The sequence below is a fragment of the Gobius niger genome (assembly GCF_951799975.1).
Source record: "Gobius niger genome assembly, chromosome: 2".
Classification (NCBI taxonomy): domain Eukaryota; kingdom Metazoa; phylum Chordata; class Actinopteri; order Gobiiformes; family Gobiidae; genus Gobius; species Gobius niger.
The window spans coordinates 38822712-38837306 of record NC_136853.1 but is presented as its reverse complement, the minus strand read 5'-3'; the positions used below and the strand labels follow the sequence as shown (position 1 = coordinate 38837306).

At 39.0% G+C, this 14595-nt stretch overlaps 1 protein-coding gene across 1 annotated transcript; it reads left to right on the top strand.

Annotated features, from left to right (window-relative positions):
* The first annotated feature begins 8529 nt into the window (after positions 1–8529).
* On the top strand, positions 8530–12807 carry pus7l (pseudouridine synthase 7 like). Its single transcript, XM_079552327.1, has 9 exons — positions 8530–9334; positions 9411–9570; positions 9935–10130; positions 10201–10296; positions 10406–10487; positions 10873–11038; positions 11112–11223; positions 11859–11912; positions 12323–12807. Exons 1-9 carry the CDS (start codon positions 8563–8565, stop codon positions 12692–12694), a joined length of 2010 nt encoding a protein of 669 aa, XP_079408453.1. The 5' UTR covers positions 8530–8562; the 3' UTR covers positions 12695–12807.
* The last annotated feature ends 1788 nt before the right edge of the window (positions 12808–14595 follow it).

Sequence of the window (14595 nt, the reverse complement as noted above, 5' to 3'; positions counted from 1 at the left end):
CAGGTGGAATATTTTTGTATCACAAAGCTATTACTGTTTCAACAATGTAGCTGAGTTACACTAATTTGAGTTACTTTTCGCAAAATACAAACTGAAAATAGTAATAATGCCACTGAGCAAAAGGGCACTCCTTTTCATTTCACATTCCCCCATTCTCTCATCTTTTTTTTTTTGATGACATTGACTACAGACCGCAGATCTTATACACCAGTGTCCAACTTGATTCGTCATGCTGAATATACTATTCGGGGAGAGTTTGGCATTTTTTTCGTTCATACAATGCTCTTGTAACTATATATTCCCGTCTTTTGTGTTATATTCCTTAAAAAAAAAGTGTAAAAAAAGTAATATATTTTTGTAATGTTACCCCCAACACTAGTGGTTGGTGGTGGTTGGAGGTTAGTGTACTTTCGGATTTTCTTCATTGGAATTTAAAAAAAAAAAAGGAAAAAACTGTTGTTTTTCAATGTTGGTTTGCAAATAAAAAAAAACACTGGTTTAGGTTATTAACAGTTAGTCAAGAGCCTGATCTACTGAAGGACATTATTGTAGAGAGACAGTAGTTGTGCATAAAACTGATTAGATCAATCCTATAGCTATCTAAAACATATTTTCCGTGTCTCTCCAGCGCTTTTCATTAGACCTTTGCTAACTTGAGATGAAAGTGAATGTGTTCCTCTGCTTGCTTTGCTAATAGGCCATTGATGACAGAGAAAATCATGCGCTCTTCGGTTCACACCAGTGCCTCACTGTGCACAAAGGAGACACGAGACTCTGCCAAATATAAAACATATAAACATATAAAACAACATATAAACATAAAAATCAGCTTTATCTTTAAAGGGGCTGGAAGCAAGTTCGCCATTTTATACTCACTACTGCCACCTCAGGCCATATGTGTAACTGCACCTTCTATATTAAGCTCGTGCATGACGGCAATTCGGGCCGAAGTGACACATTTTTGAGTGACCGTACAGGATTTTAGAGGCAGTTGTGGTGAACAGGTCTGAGCTCATTGTACACATTAGGACATGGCTGGAACATGTAGGGGGAGGAAAATACTTAATTTTAACATTTTTAAACTCCTTATAGTCCCTTTAAAGACAATGTTTCATTCACTTGAAAAATGGCTGTTTTCTTTTTCCTTTTTTGATTTGCAAACCAAAGTTGAAAAACAAGTTGTTTTTCCATTTTTTATTTTCATTCCAATGAAGAAAATCCAAATACCCAAAGTACACTGACTGTCGGAGGGGCCGCTGGCGTAGATTGGAAGCCTCGCTTTCGTTATAATAATGCACAAAAATGTAAAGCTTCTTTGAGTATCTGGAAAAGCGATATGCTATATAAGTCTAATGACTTGTTATTGTATTGTAAATGTCTAAAGAAAGTACTATTTTCACTGAGTTCAGAGTCACTTTGCATGGGAGTCAACAATAATGGATTACGCTTGTATTGCGCTTTACAAGGCTGAGTTGAAAAGCTTCTCAAATCTACACACTGTGGTCAGTATTCATTCATTTGGGGTAGATTGACAAACGCGAGGCCATTCTGCGACCATCACCAACCACTCACTGACACACTATTCATGCATGCAAGGTGGTGGGTGAATTGTCTTGCCCAAGGACACGTCAGTCTGCAGCTATAGGTGAGCTGGCATTGGAGCCGTCAACCCTCTGGCCATGAGACGACCGACTGTGTTGCCATTGTCAAATCATTAATAGCAACAGAAACTGAGGCACCTGGCGTTTATTTTAATTAAAAAGTACTTAGCCTGTGTCAACTGCTTATTCTGTTTATTTATTTATTTTAGATGGAGCTTGATGGCTGTTTGGGTTGACGCTATGTTGTGAAACTAATCATGTGTATTATTTCTACATCGGGAAATCTTCTCAATTAAAACATTCTGATTTAAAATACCAAAAGTAAAGTTTCATTAAAAAACGGATGATTTGGACCAAAACATTCAGTACAGTTCCACAGAACATTTAGTATTAATGAGAGAAGCTTTTCTGCTGAATCTGCGTGTGGTGATGGGAAGAAATCAGTGGCTCAGTGCACAGCATTCTCCTAGAGTGCAAAGGTCGGCAGTTCAATCCCAGCTCAAAGCAGAACTCATTGTCAATGTGGAACAATGGCTGGATATTAGCTGTTAGATACAATCCGGTGTGGCATGTTCATCAACAAGCACTGTCACGACCAAATAAACAATAATAACAACAATAACAATGGCCATAATAAACGCATATTTTGATGATTCACAGATGAGCAACACACATCTCGGGCATTACTGTATAATAATAAGCTTCATTGCAGAGGCTAAAAGCAGCTTTTGTGTGCTGTTGCTTCAGAGTCACAAAGACACCAGTCAGAGTATGTCCATTCAGTCACATGACCTGTCCCCAGTCCCACACAAACTGTACATAAAACAAAGTCCTCAAGTGATTTTCTGTAGAGAATACTTCTTAATTGGAGTAAAGATGGCAATATCCTGAATTACTAAATTCATGAAAGAGAGGAAAAAAAAGGGGGGCGAAGTGCATATTTCTAAAGTTCATAAAGTCACACTCTATAGCAAAAAGTCTGAAACGAGATATGATAGGTACTTAAATAGTCTGTTCCAAATGTATTTACTTTTCATTTCAGAACAACGTGCCAAAAAAAGTTTAATAAATCTGAAGATGTGGTTTTAGGGTTAGGGTTAGAATTGGGTTTAGATTAGGGTTAGGATTAAGGTTCGGGTTAGGGTTCAGGGCTATAACCTTAGGGTTAGGGTAATGTCTATGAGTGTCCTCACTAACATTGAAGTACAAGATTGTGTGTGTGTGTGTGTGTGTGTGTGTGTGTGTGTGTGTGTGTGTGTACTTGTACTTACAACATTGTGAGGACCAGTTTGAGTTTTTAACCAACAGAGGACATTTTGGGTGGTCCTCACTTATTTGAAGGACTGTTTGAGGGTCAAGATGTGGTTTTAGGGTTAGGTTTAGAATTGGGTTTAGATTAGGTTTAGGATTAAGGTTAGGGTTAGGGTCTTGGTAATACATTATGTCTATGAGTGTCCTCACTAAGATAGAATAAGAAAAACAATAGGAAAAAACAACAATAACAACAAAAACGTACATTACTGATTGACTTGTCACTGTTGTATAGAGCACATTGCCCTTATTGGTTGGAAAATTTTAAATCCATATGTGTGCATTGCTTATTTAAGCGTTTGCACGTTGGCAATAGCTCAGTGACACTTAATTTAACGACACTTCAGATTTCCTTTGGTTGGCTGCGGTAACATCTGGAGTATGGAAGGACAAAAAGACTTTCAGAAATATAAACGCTGCATGTGTTGCATAAAACACTGACTGATGTGGATGTTTGGCACGAGCTCACACCACTGGGAAACCAACACACGGGACAATGATGCGCAGGAAGTCAGTGGGCGGTGCAGACGTTGAGCTGTGGAGATCTAGTCCCAGAGATACTTTGAGAAATTGAGATTTGATGGAAAACTGATGTTGCACCAAAGAAGCAGCATTTATTGTACAAAAGTGAAGTCCTACTTTTGTGTTGTTCCTATTTCTAATAACAGTGGGAGCACAGCAATATAGTTTACTCTGGCTCAGACTGCATATATATGACTGCATCTTTATTGTTGTCATAAAGGGATATTCCCATTGGATGACACTGGGGAGACCCGTAAGGAGCAGGGGGTGACCATATGCAGGGTGGATCTGTTTGCCCAGGACATAATTTACAGCCAGCCAAACAGCCTAACCAACATTGGTCCCAGGCAAACAACTTTGACATTGGCCCTGGACTCTTATTTACTTGGTGATATCAGATCCACCCCATATGCAGTGCCCAGGGATCTTCTGTTGTTGAGAATGGTCATAATCATTTGGCTGAAGGGTTCCCCAGTTGCACATGTTTTGGGTTGATGGGGGAAACCGGGGCACCTTGAGGAAACAGAAAGGCCTGTACGATAGAGGAATTTAACCCGGGAACTTGCTGTGAAGAAATATGCATATGAAGAAAACACTGATAATAAATTAACTATTTGTACAGTTTTTTACTCTATTACTCTTACTCTATTACTATACTATTACTATATTACTATTAAAATGCCACAGTAATAACAGCACATTATTTTCCAAATTCTTTCTTCTTTTTTGATGATTTCCTCTTGATTCATATGCTTTATTACAGGACAGCTCAGTGTGAAAGCGTTTGAAGATCGGGGAGAGACATTAAGCAAATTGTTGAAGCCCAAACTGTTTTGTTCTGTTAAAAGTGCAGTAACTTTAACAGCAACACGCCATTTGTTTTTGCATCATCATAAAGACACGTTTTCCATTCAAAACACATGTTCATAAATGTCAAAATGACCCTTTTCCTGCAGATCCCTCGTTGCGCAATACTTCTGCTCCCAAGAGACAGTGGACCCACAGCTGTGTTTTTACTTGTATGTTTAAACAATACACTATATTGAATACTTATTAAATAGATAGGAACAGATATGGTAGCAAAATGAAGTTGCTGTTCAAAATCTGTGTGGCTTTAGATGAGACATTGTATTTTCTTCATATCATCTTCATGGCCTTCATCCAAAGTGCATACGGAATTGCTATTAGTAACATGACTTCCAATATTGATAGATCACAGGAAGTTGTATAAAATCCGTAGTTTTGGAAGTCACCTCTGTCCTCAAAAAATGCACTGCACTGACTGGAATCCAGGGAATGACTTTGGACCCAGTGAGCAGCGAAATCAATGCACTGACGTCTGGCCAGTGACATCTGTTTATACTCAAGTTTTCATGAGGTGAAAAAAGATCGTGTGCACTGCGACTAGGAGAGAAATTCTATTCATCTCCTTGTAGGATACTGGCTTTGTAAGACAGATTTATTAAATGTTTTTGCAGAAAATTACTTGTTAATTTGTGAGTAATTATAGGGGAAATTCTCAGATTAGAAAGGCACTGTGCTGTCTTTCATCTAAGTGTAATTTTCGGAGGAATATGGTAAAGACTAAAACATTGTTAGTCCACACACTGCTGTTTAAATTTATTGGTACTAAAGTTTCACTATTTTTTTTTTTAAAGGTATGAAATTTAAGAGCTTTTAGTGCCTTAAACTGCAGATGAGACACAAGCTCATGTGAACATGCCATTTATGGCTAAAAAGGTCAAGAATTCAGTCACGTGGGGCTGCTTTTGGGGATTGATTGGGGACTTGTGTTGGCATTATGAAGTACAGGAGAAAAGTACCTTTATTTCCAAACTGGTTTTAGGCATAATATCTGGATACTAAAAGAGTGGGTCTTCTATTTGTAAACTCGTCCCTCCTCGTTCTGTGATTGGTTCCCAAATCCATGCGAAAATATCGTCCATGGTCCCCAGGCTGCTGTGCAGTTCGAAATGATTCGAGCGCACACAACAGTCTGGCTATAGCCAGGTTAATCCAGATCTTGCTCTGGAGCAGAACTGAGCATAGCTGCTTCACGCCTAAACTATAAAAAAAGGTATTTAAACAAAAGGCACTCTAGTGCTATTTTACTCAGTCAGAATCACTTGATGAGGATTCCCAAGTAATATGTTTCTGCTTGGGTTTTTCATGCCGCGCATCCCTCAAAGCCTTTAGCTCTTCTCGACTTGGAATCACATGGGTCTGGTCCAAGCCATTCATCATTTCCCTAAACCCCACACCTTTAACTTCTGAGAGCGTCCAGCGAAGCCTTACCAACATATCCACCAAGGCATTGTCAAACTGCCGTTTCCTGGTCACTGTAGGAGAAGAAAAAACAAAATCCTCATCTGTACATAGTCAAAGCTGGTGTTAAATTGTTGATATCGATACTACTACTTACACTCAGGAGGATTATCGGGGTTCACTTCACGTGCCGCGGCTTGCTGGACCGTGCTGGAATGCGTGGTGCACATGTGATTCAGCATGGAGGAGGTGCTGCCACTATATGACATATCCACGGAGCAGTGAAAGCAACGTACTCACCGAAATAGAAAACTTAGTAGCTGGCAATGCATGCATGCCCAAATGTAACGCTGAGTGACTGTGGTTTAGCACTATCATATCTTACCGCAACAATTTAACGTTTAATTCTACTATTATGCATGGAGTTTGCATTTTTTGGCCTTCTCTCTCTGGGTGGGTTAAACTCGCTATAATCTAATGATAATAATCTTATCCAGCAGTTTGGTATGATACTTGATACGGGCCCCAAATCAGAAAATGAATCCTCAGATACAGCAAACAGTCTATTCCAATCCCATTGGGTCATTCAGTGTTTCACCCACAGCCTCACAGGAGACCCTTTCAGATTTGGATGATTTTTTTTTTCTTATGAGTTCTGACACAAGCCCCTCATGAGAGACCAACAGGCCCAGTTAGAACCATGAGGCCGTTCTTCTGTGGACTCACCACCTGCAGGAGGAGCCATAGAGGCTGGTCCCTGTGATTTGGGCAGCTCCAACAGCTGCTCCCACGACCCGGAAACGGAAGTGTCCGAATGGATGGAGTTCTGACACATGTGTAAATGAACACATGCAAAGCAGTGTTGTTTTCGTCAACGAAGACGATAACGATATCTTTTCGTTGACGCCCCCTTTTTTAATGACGCTAACGTAACGATGACGAGCTAAAATTAGCTCTTTGGGGACTAGAACATGACGAGACGTTTACGAGTTTACGTCAATGAGACGAGACAAAAATGGGAGAACGTTTTTCGTCAGATCGTTCACAAACAGAGTTTGTGCGCAGAGTGAGAGAACACACCGGTAAAGGTGACCCGGAGCGGCGCCGTGCTGCTCATGATGCGGCCGGGCAGCAGCGCCTCTTTCTCTTTCTCTCCCCGTGGCGTGCGGTCACTGCTCGCGTACATCCTCCTCGGAGCGTCTAACATCCATGTCACAGGGACTTTATTTTTCTCAGGACAGTTTTCAATACCGTAGCGTATGAACGCAGAAAGCACGTTGAGGTAGCTACGTATGTGCAGACAGCGCTGTTGGTGCTTTTGGGAAAAGTACTGTTCACAGTAGGCCGACCACTTCTACCAGTGCCTATCGTGGTGTAATCTGTTTGTCAAAAGCTATAGAAAGCTTATAGAATAGAAGCTATCATTTATCCCAATTTCCAAGACTTATCGAAATTAATTATAACTTCTTATAATGAAACAGACGAAAACTTGACAAAAACCTTTTTAATTTTCGTCTGACTAAAACATGACTAAAACTATCACATTTTGAAATTACTAAAATGTGACTAAACCTAAAAGCATTTTCGTCCAAAAGACTAAGACTAAGACTAAAAGTAAAAGGGCTGCCAAAAACAACACTGATGCAAAGTTATTTGCTCTGACTCCCAATAGTTTAAAAAACAACAACAATTTACAAAACAGGGTGTTGTAGATATTATTAGCCCCATATACATGTTTCCATTGCTGAACAACAGCTCTTTGGAAGTGCACACAAACGCAAAAGTCAGCTGCGAGCAGAAAAGGTGTTTACAACACCCTGTTATGTAAAAAGTCTTAGTCTTTTGACGAAAATGTAGTTCAATTTTAGTCAAAACAAAAATCTTCAATTTTAGTCTAGTTTTAGTCGAGTAAATTTAAGGCAAATTTAGTTATTAATAATATTCATTTTAATCATATTTGATCAAGGTCCTCTGCTTCATGGAGATTCTCATGAATAATCAATCAATCAAACTTTATTTATAAAGCGCTTTTCATACCGAAAGGTATCACAAAGTGCTTTACAGATTAAAACATTTAAAACAATACGCCTGGCACAACCTCCCATATATATATTTTATATAGAACAAAGCACAGAGCTGTTCCTTTGGCAGTGAATTTACATGATATGAGGCTCTTTCAGACTGTCAATGGAAGTTTGGATGATTTTCATTTTTATTTAGTCTTATTTTAGTCGACTAAAATATCTAGACATTTTAGTCATAGCTCATGAGAAACTTTTAATTTTGTTTTAGTCCAATTTTAGTCGTCAAAAATATATATAAAATGTAAAATTAAGACTAAATATTTTAGTCGACGAAATTAACACTGGAGGTCACCTGGCAAGATTCTGAGAATGTGGGTGATTTTGGGAAGTCATGCCATATCTGGATCTCATTCATCACCACGTGTTACCTTCGCAGGTGCAATTTCGTTGAAATGCTCCCACACATCAGAGCGTCTTTTCTTGCTTGTACCTCCACTTGCCATTATTTCTGAATGTGTAAATAAAAAAAAAAAAAAAAAAACTTTCCAAAATAACGGGAAAGCACATGTACCTGACAGGAAACCGCGCACCGCTAACACGGAAGTACCAAACGGACGTACGCGGTGACGTAACAGTCACGTTGCTCCGTTGCTTTCAAAACAACCATTGGATGCCACGCGGATTCAAGCTTTGGAGATTTGGTATTAGTTTCTTCTATTTCTTAAGTGATTTAGGTTTGATGGAATAGTGTATGTTTGTCGTTTGGACGCGGATGTTTTTTTTTATTATCTCCTTATTACATGTTTTTGTTTATATATTTTCTGCTGAGCTAGCTTAGGATGCAACTACATACCGCTACGGGTTCTGTTTACCTCTTAACACACACGTATGGTTTTACTGGGAGCATCAAAAACTTCACCAAAGACTTTGTCGTGACTGAGATAGATATTGATGGGAAACCGGTCAGCACGTGCTCTCTGTTTGCGAAGAGCGAGCCCCATTGCTCATCACAGAAGAACAACAGTAAACCCAAAGTTGAATGTAATGTTGCCCCCAAATCAGAAACGACCGAACGCAAAACAGACGATGGTCCACCTAGTCCCGGGAGCTTGGATTTGGGTCTCATATTAGGCGAAACAATCGGTGAGAAACTTGAACAATTTGTGGCCAGTTTGAAAGATGGGGGCGGATCAGGTCAAGAGTTAAGTTTGGGATCTTTCAGCGACAAGCATCAAAGAGCAAATGTACACCGTGCTGTCAAAATTAACTTCCCATTTCTGATGACGACGACCAACCAATGTGAGATCAAAGTGACAGAAAGCCAAGACTACAAGGAGCTGGCCCAACTGGTGACAGAGGCGGAGGCAGATGGGTTTTTCAGATTCATAGACGCTAAAGTCAGTGGATCCTCCCATACATTTTTGCCTGATGACAACAAGGAGCATAGGACAGCTGTGCACCGTTTCCTGAGCAGAAGGTTTGGTAAACTTGTGGAGACTAAATCCTTTACAGAACAGGGTAAAAATGTCAAAATCTCCGTGAGACTGAGGGAGAGGGGGGGAGTGAAGAAGAGGACAGCGGAGGAGTGCGGACAGGAGGAAATATACACAGGTACAGTCTAATGGCGAGGGCGCATCTTTACTTGCTCCCACTTGAAGAAAATATAATGATATCATCCATCTGTCAGGTTTCACTTTGTGTAAGGAGAATTTGGAGACATTGGAGGCGATCAGTTACATGGCGGCTGAGCTCGGAGTGCTGCCTTCTGACTTTACCTACGCTGGGATCAAGGACAAGAGAGCCATCACCTACCAGTCGATGGTGGTGAAGAAGGTCACCCCTGAGAGGTGCGTACCAGAGTGTCCTGCTATTTATAGTTCAAGATCCATTTACTGTAATCTAATGTTCTGTGTCAGTACTTCTCAACTGGTGGTCGATCGAGACCAAAAAGCGATGTTTATCGACTGAAAACGTATAGAAACACTACCCATGTCTGACAGACGCTCTGAGTTAGAGGCGTTTCTATCATGATTTCAGCTTTTTAATGTTTATTCAATAATATGTGGGAAAAAATACAATTTATTACATTGTTATTTAGGTGATAGGTTGTCATCTTAGGGTGATTGTCGGTCCCAATGTCATACCAGTTGAGAAACACTATTCTGTATTATATTTTTGTCAATGTCATGCAACATATATTTTTGGATTTAGATTGAAAGAGAAGGCAGTGGATTTTGAAAGAAGAGGGATCTGTCTGTTTGCAATCCGACCCGTCAGTGAACCCCTGAAGCTTGGGCAATTACGAGGAAATCACTTTGATGTTGTGATTCGAGACGTAAAGAAAGACAAAAATGATCCAGAGCCTCATCTGGAGTTGGCAGTGAAGAGGGCAGTGGGTCAAACCACGGTACAGTAATGAATCGTTTTTGAGGTTTGGTCTGTAAACAAGCAATAGCTCTTATTTTTTTCTTCTCCAGGAACGTTTTGTGAACTACTATGGCCCTCAGCGCTTTGGTAATGCTCAGAGTGTTCAGTCAGACCAAATAGGGCTGGCATTGCTCAAAGGAGACATGGTAAGAAGAAGAAGACATATTAAAGCTTTGAAATGAGATGACATTTAGTTCCAAACTTAATCCATTATTATTAGTGAAAAGAATGTGTCATAATAAGATACTCTTTCAGGTTAGTGCTGTGCACATTTTCTTTTCTCCAGATGAAGGGGATGAGCCTCAAAACCAAGCAAAGCGTCATTTTCTTGAAACAGGTGAAGACCAATAAATTGATGCAATGATTTAGTTTTTGTACTATTAAAATAGTTCTTGTAATTAAAGGTAACAACTGCACCTTGCAAAGTGGGACGATTTCACAAGACTAAAGCTTTCTTGCTTTCAGCCAACTCGTTTTGAGCATCTAGAACTGTTTAATGTTTATTTTTGTAAATTAAAAAATGCTCAAATAAACTAAACTATATAAAAAGTCCCATACTGAAGAGAAGCATATGGCTTGCACTTGAAATGCACAATGTGTTTTCAATCTTTTTCAACCATGGCAAACCTTTTGTTGAAAACACCCTATTTATGACATTTGCAACACAATGTAGAAAAATATGTGATTTATTTCACAAGTAACTTTGTCTCTTCCCACCCCAGGTAATGCAAAAGAGGCTTTGATGATGATGCCTGTTTCTAAAGCGAGGGAACGGTTGATGCTTCGTGCCTTGAACAGATATGGCACAGGTCCACACGGTTGTGCTCAAGCCTGGCTAAGTCTGCCCCACAGCACGAGGATCTTCTACTTGCATGCTTACTGCAGTCGGTACGCAAACAATCTTAAATAGGATATTGTTTATTCAACATGATGCCTAACCTTTGGTTGTGTCTTTTGTCAGGCTATGGAATGAGGCAGCAGCACATAGACTGAAAACCTTTGGCCATAACGTCATACAAGGAGATCTAGTGCAGAGCGTTAAATGCAAAGAAGATGATAATGATCAAGCACAGGTAATCCTTCACAAACATTCAGCTATGCTGCGCAAAGGGCACAATTGATAAAATCAACTCAACCCAATTTTCCTCCCTGACTAATGCAAAGAGACAGCCAATCATGTGACATGCCTGTTTTGACCATTTTTCTTAATAAATGTAAGGTTTACATTACCAGAATCAGTTATGCAAAAGTCTTCGCAGTAGAGATCAGTATCAACATTTGCTATGAAAATATCTGTGAGCTACATCTTTAATGCAAATGGTATGACTGACTATTATCAGCTATCAATACAGCTAACTTATTGTCTTCAATTTGTCTTCAATGTCAAATCTCACTATTTTTAATTCCCCATCATTACACATAAATAAGCATATACAAGATTATTATGAAAGAAAATTAAACGCCATCTTCGACACTATCCTATCAGAAGCACAGACTCAAGATTATTGGTTTTATTTTTATTTTTTACTGTTAACTCTTTGCTCTGTGTTAGAAAAGTAAAATAAGGAAAATCATTATTTACTCTAGTGACTATTCAGTATTCACCACAGCCTTGTTTCCCAGTATGTTCACATTCACTGCACTTAAACCTTATGTTTGTGTTTATATGTTCTTTCTGTAAATCTAATCTCACTATTTGGATTTCCAGATCCATGTGGTTACAGAACAGGAGGTGAGAGACGGAGTCTACGTTCTGGAAGAAGTATGTTAATTATGTCAACTGTTGTACATGGGACTATAATTAGAACTGCCACCCCATGCTGCCTCATTTTACTCAACAAATGGTGCATACCAAGCTGTACACACTTCTCAAATTGTAGATAAATATTTGTAATATTTTTATGAGCTTTTTTCTTTTTCTTTTTTCCTTAGTTAACCAGGCTTGTCCCACTGAGATTCCACATCATACATTTTTGTAAAATTATAGTGTGAAATGCGACATATACTAGACAAAAAACATAATAGGTGGATTAATTTGCTGGTTTAACTGTGCCTTCAAAACAGACTGGATTACTAATTAATAAAAAGTGATAAACCCTTCATTATTTAAGTTAGTATATTGTGTGAAACGTTGGTAAGAACAACACTTATGGAGTGCTGATTATATTTCAGGTGCACCTTCCAATGCCAGGAAACACAGTGAAATACCCAGAAAACACTATGGCTACTTGGTACAGAGAGAGACTGGCCAGAGATGGACTGGAGAACTGCCGATTCAGAGTCAGCAGCCTCAAAATGAATGTGCCTGGCTGCTACCGCCCTCTGCTGACTCATCCACGCAACCTCACATTTTCACTCTCATGGACGGACAGAGAGGAAGTGGAGGCAGCAGCATCGGTTAGCACTGTGAGTGAGACTGTGATAAAAGAGAGGGAAAATACAGAAAACAATTCAAAATTAAATCTTACTTTAAAGTTTGATCTAATTCCATCCAGTTATGCTACAGTCTTCCTCAGAGAGATCATGAAGTGTGAGGTATGCTAGTCCTTCTGAAAGCTTAACAAAAACTGTTAAGCTCTACCTGTATTCTGTTTGCACTGGTTCCAGATGTAAAATTCCCATTCATTTATTCCAACAGACTTCAAAAATATCTGGTATTAAGACACATCAGTGGTCTATGAAACTGAAAAAGTATTTAAAAACGGCGAAATGTTTTCATATGGTATATATTTTTGTTTTGAAAATTTGTATTTTAGTACTTTTTAAAAAATAAATAAATTGCATTGCGTTTATATTAGTTTCTTCATTGTGTAGTTTTTGAACATTTGTAAAAGGCTTCAGTTCTCCATGTATTTGTCAGAGATTTGTTGGATGGAGCTAAATATTTCCCTCCTTTACAACAACTACATTTGATCTAAAATTTGACTGGACTTAATAAGTAAGTATGCTACAAACAACTGAATACAAGTACATAAAAACTCTCAAAGACGGAGGAAGCACAAATCTATAGACCTGGAGGTGTAAGCAACAAATATCCTAAATGTTTGAACACTTCTTACAGTCTCTGAGTGGATGTATTGCATGACCCCAAAATCAAAATGCGATGTTATATTATCAATGGGAGTTAACGAACACTAGATGGAGACTCTGGATAAGAATTAACAGGTTGGCAGTGTGCGTGCGCCTCTTAGATACAACTGTTGTTGAAAATAAAAAATAATAACCACATAGTTGAGAGAGTTTTTGTAGGTGTCAAATGCAAGTGCCCAAATGAAAAAGACTTTAGTTTTCTTATGTGTATTGAGGTTAAAAGGATATTTCAGAATTTTTGACATATGGCCTCATTTCCTAGTTATCCAGAGTGTTGTTGATTTCTGGAGAGATGTGTATATTTTAATTCATGCAGTCCTTATATTTGAAGAGTTTAGTGGCGCTAGGCTAATGCTAGGCTAGTGCATGTCTATGGTAACTAGTATCCTGCATTAAAAACCTCTTCAAAATCATTGGGAAGTCCTCCAAACGTTGCCATATCTGATTTGTAGAAAGCTTCTTTTTTGAATTTCATGTGTAGTAATGCCGACCGCAGGTAAACAAACTACTGTAGATCCCGTAACCTAGCAGATCACTCTAGCTTACAACCAGGAAGCTGATGTTGCTCAGATATAAGTTTTTTTAAAGGCAAAATGTTTTTTTTCCCAAAAATTATTCAGTCAACACAGACATTTATATGGGTAGTCTGGTGTTATAAGTGATTTGCCTCAGGTGCACTGTGCTTGGGTCAGACTGTTTTTAACGCAGGTTATTAGTTACCATAGACATGCACTAGCCTAGCACTAGCCTAGCACCATTAAACTCTTCAAATACAAGCACTGCATGAATAAAAAATATAAAAATCTCCTGAAATAAACAACACTCTGGATAACTAGGAAACAAAGCCCTATGTCAAAAATCCTGAAACATCCCTTTAATCACATACATCAGACTAAACCCAACTCTTTCTTCTAAAATACTGGCACGTCAAAAGAAGTGAATGACATTTTAAGAGCGACATATAAAACCATAGACCATAAATGTCTCGGAGGATTAGAGTTGATCAACCAGTAAATTAATGGGAAATTTTGATGAGAACATTGACAGGGTGGATACCAGTGGGTTGCACGGTTTCTGTGATGTGATGTGAACGCGTTACATCTGGAGGTGGGTTTGGGCACGCCGCCTGTCATCCGCTGTACCTGCGTTTGATAAAGTACCTGCCTCTGGGCTACACTGTCTGCCAGAGAGAGACACATTAGCCGCAATGAGTTTGTTTCTCCACTTTTTAATAGTTTTGTTTCTTTGTGACACTCTATCCATCAGGAGAGTGGGTTATAATTGAAGGCTATGCGCCACCTTTAGTTGATCTCTAACGGTATAATCATAATAACTGGCTTTTGCAACAAGCCCCG

What these genes read in the sequence shown, in the direction of transcription:
- pus7l (XM_079552327.1), top strand. Translation starts at nt 8,563, where the DNA reads ATGCAACTACATACCGCTACGGGTTCTGTTTACCTCTTAACACACACG. An exon ending in CATTGCTCAAAGGAGACATG is followed by an intron (nt 10,297 to 10,405) that starts GTAAGAAGAAGA and finishes ATACTCTTTCAG; the next exon opens with GTTAGTGCTGTGCACATTTT. An exon ending in GAGTCTACGTTCTGGAAGAA is followed by an intron (nt 11,913 to 12,322) that starts GTATGTTAATTA and finishes ATTATATTTCAG; the next exon opens with GTGCACCTTCCAATGCCAGG.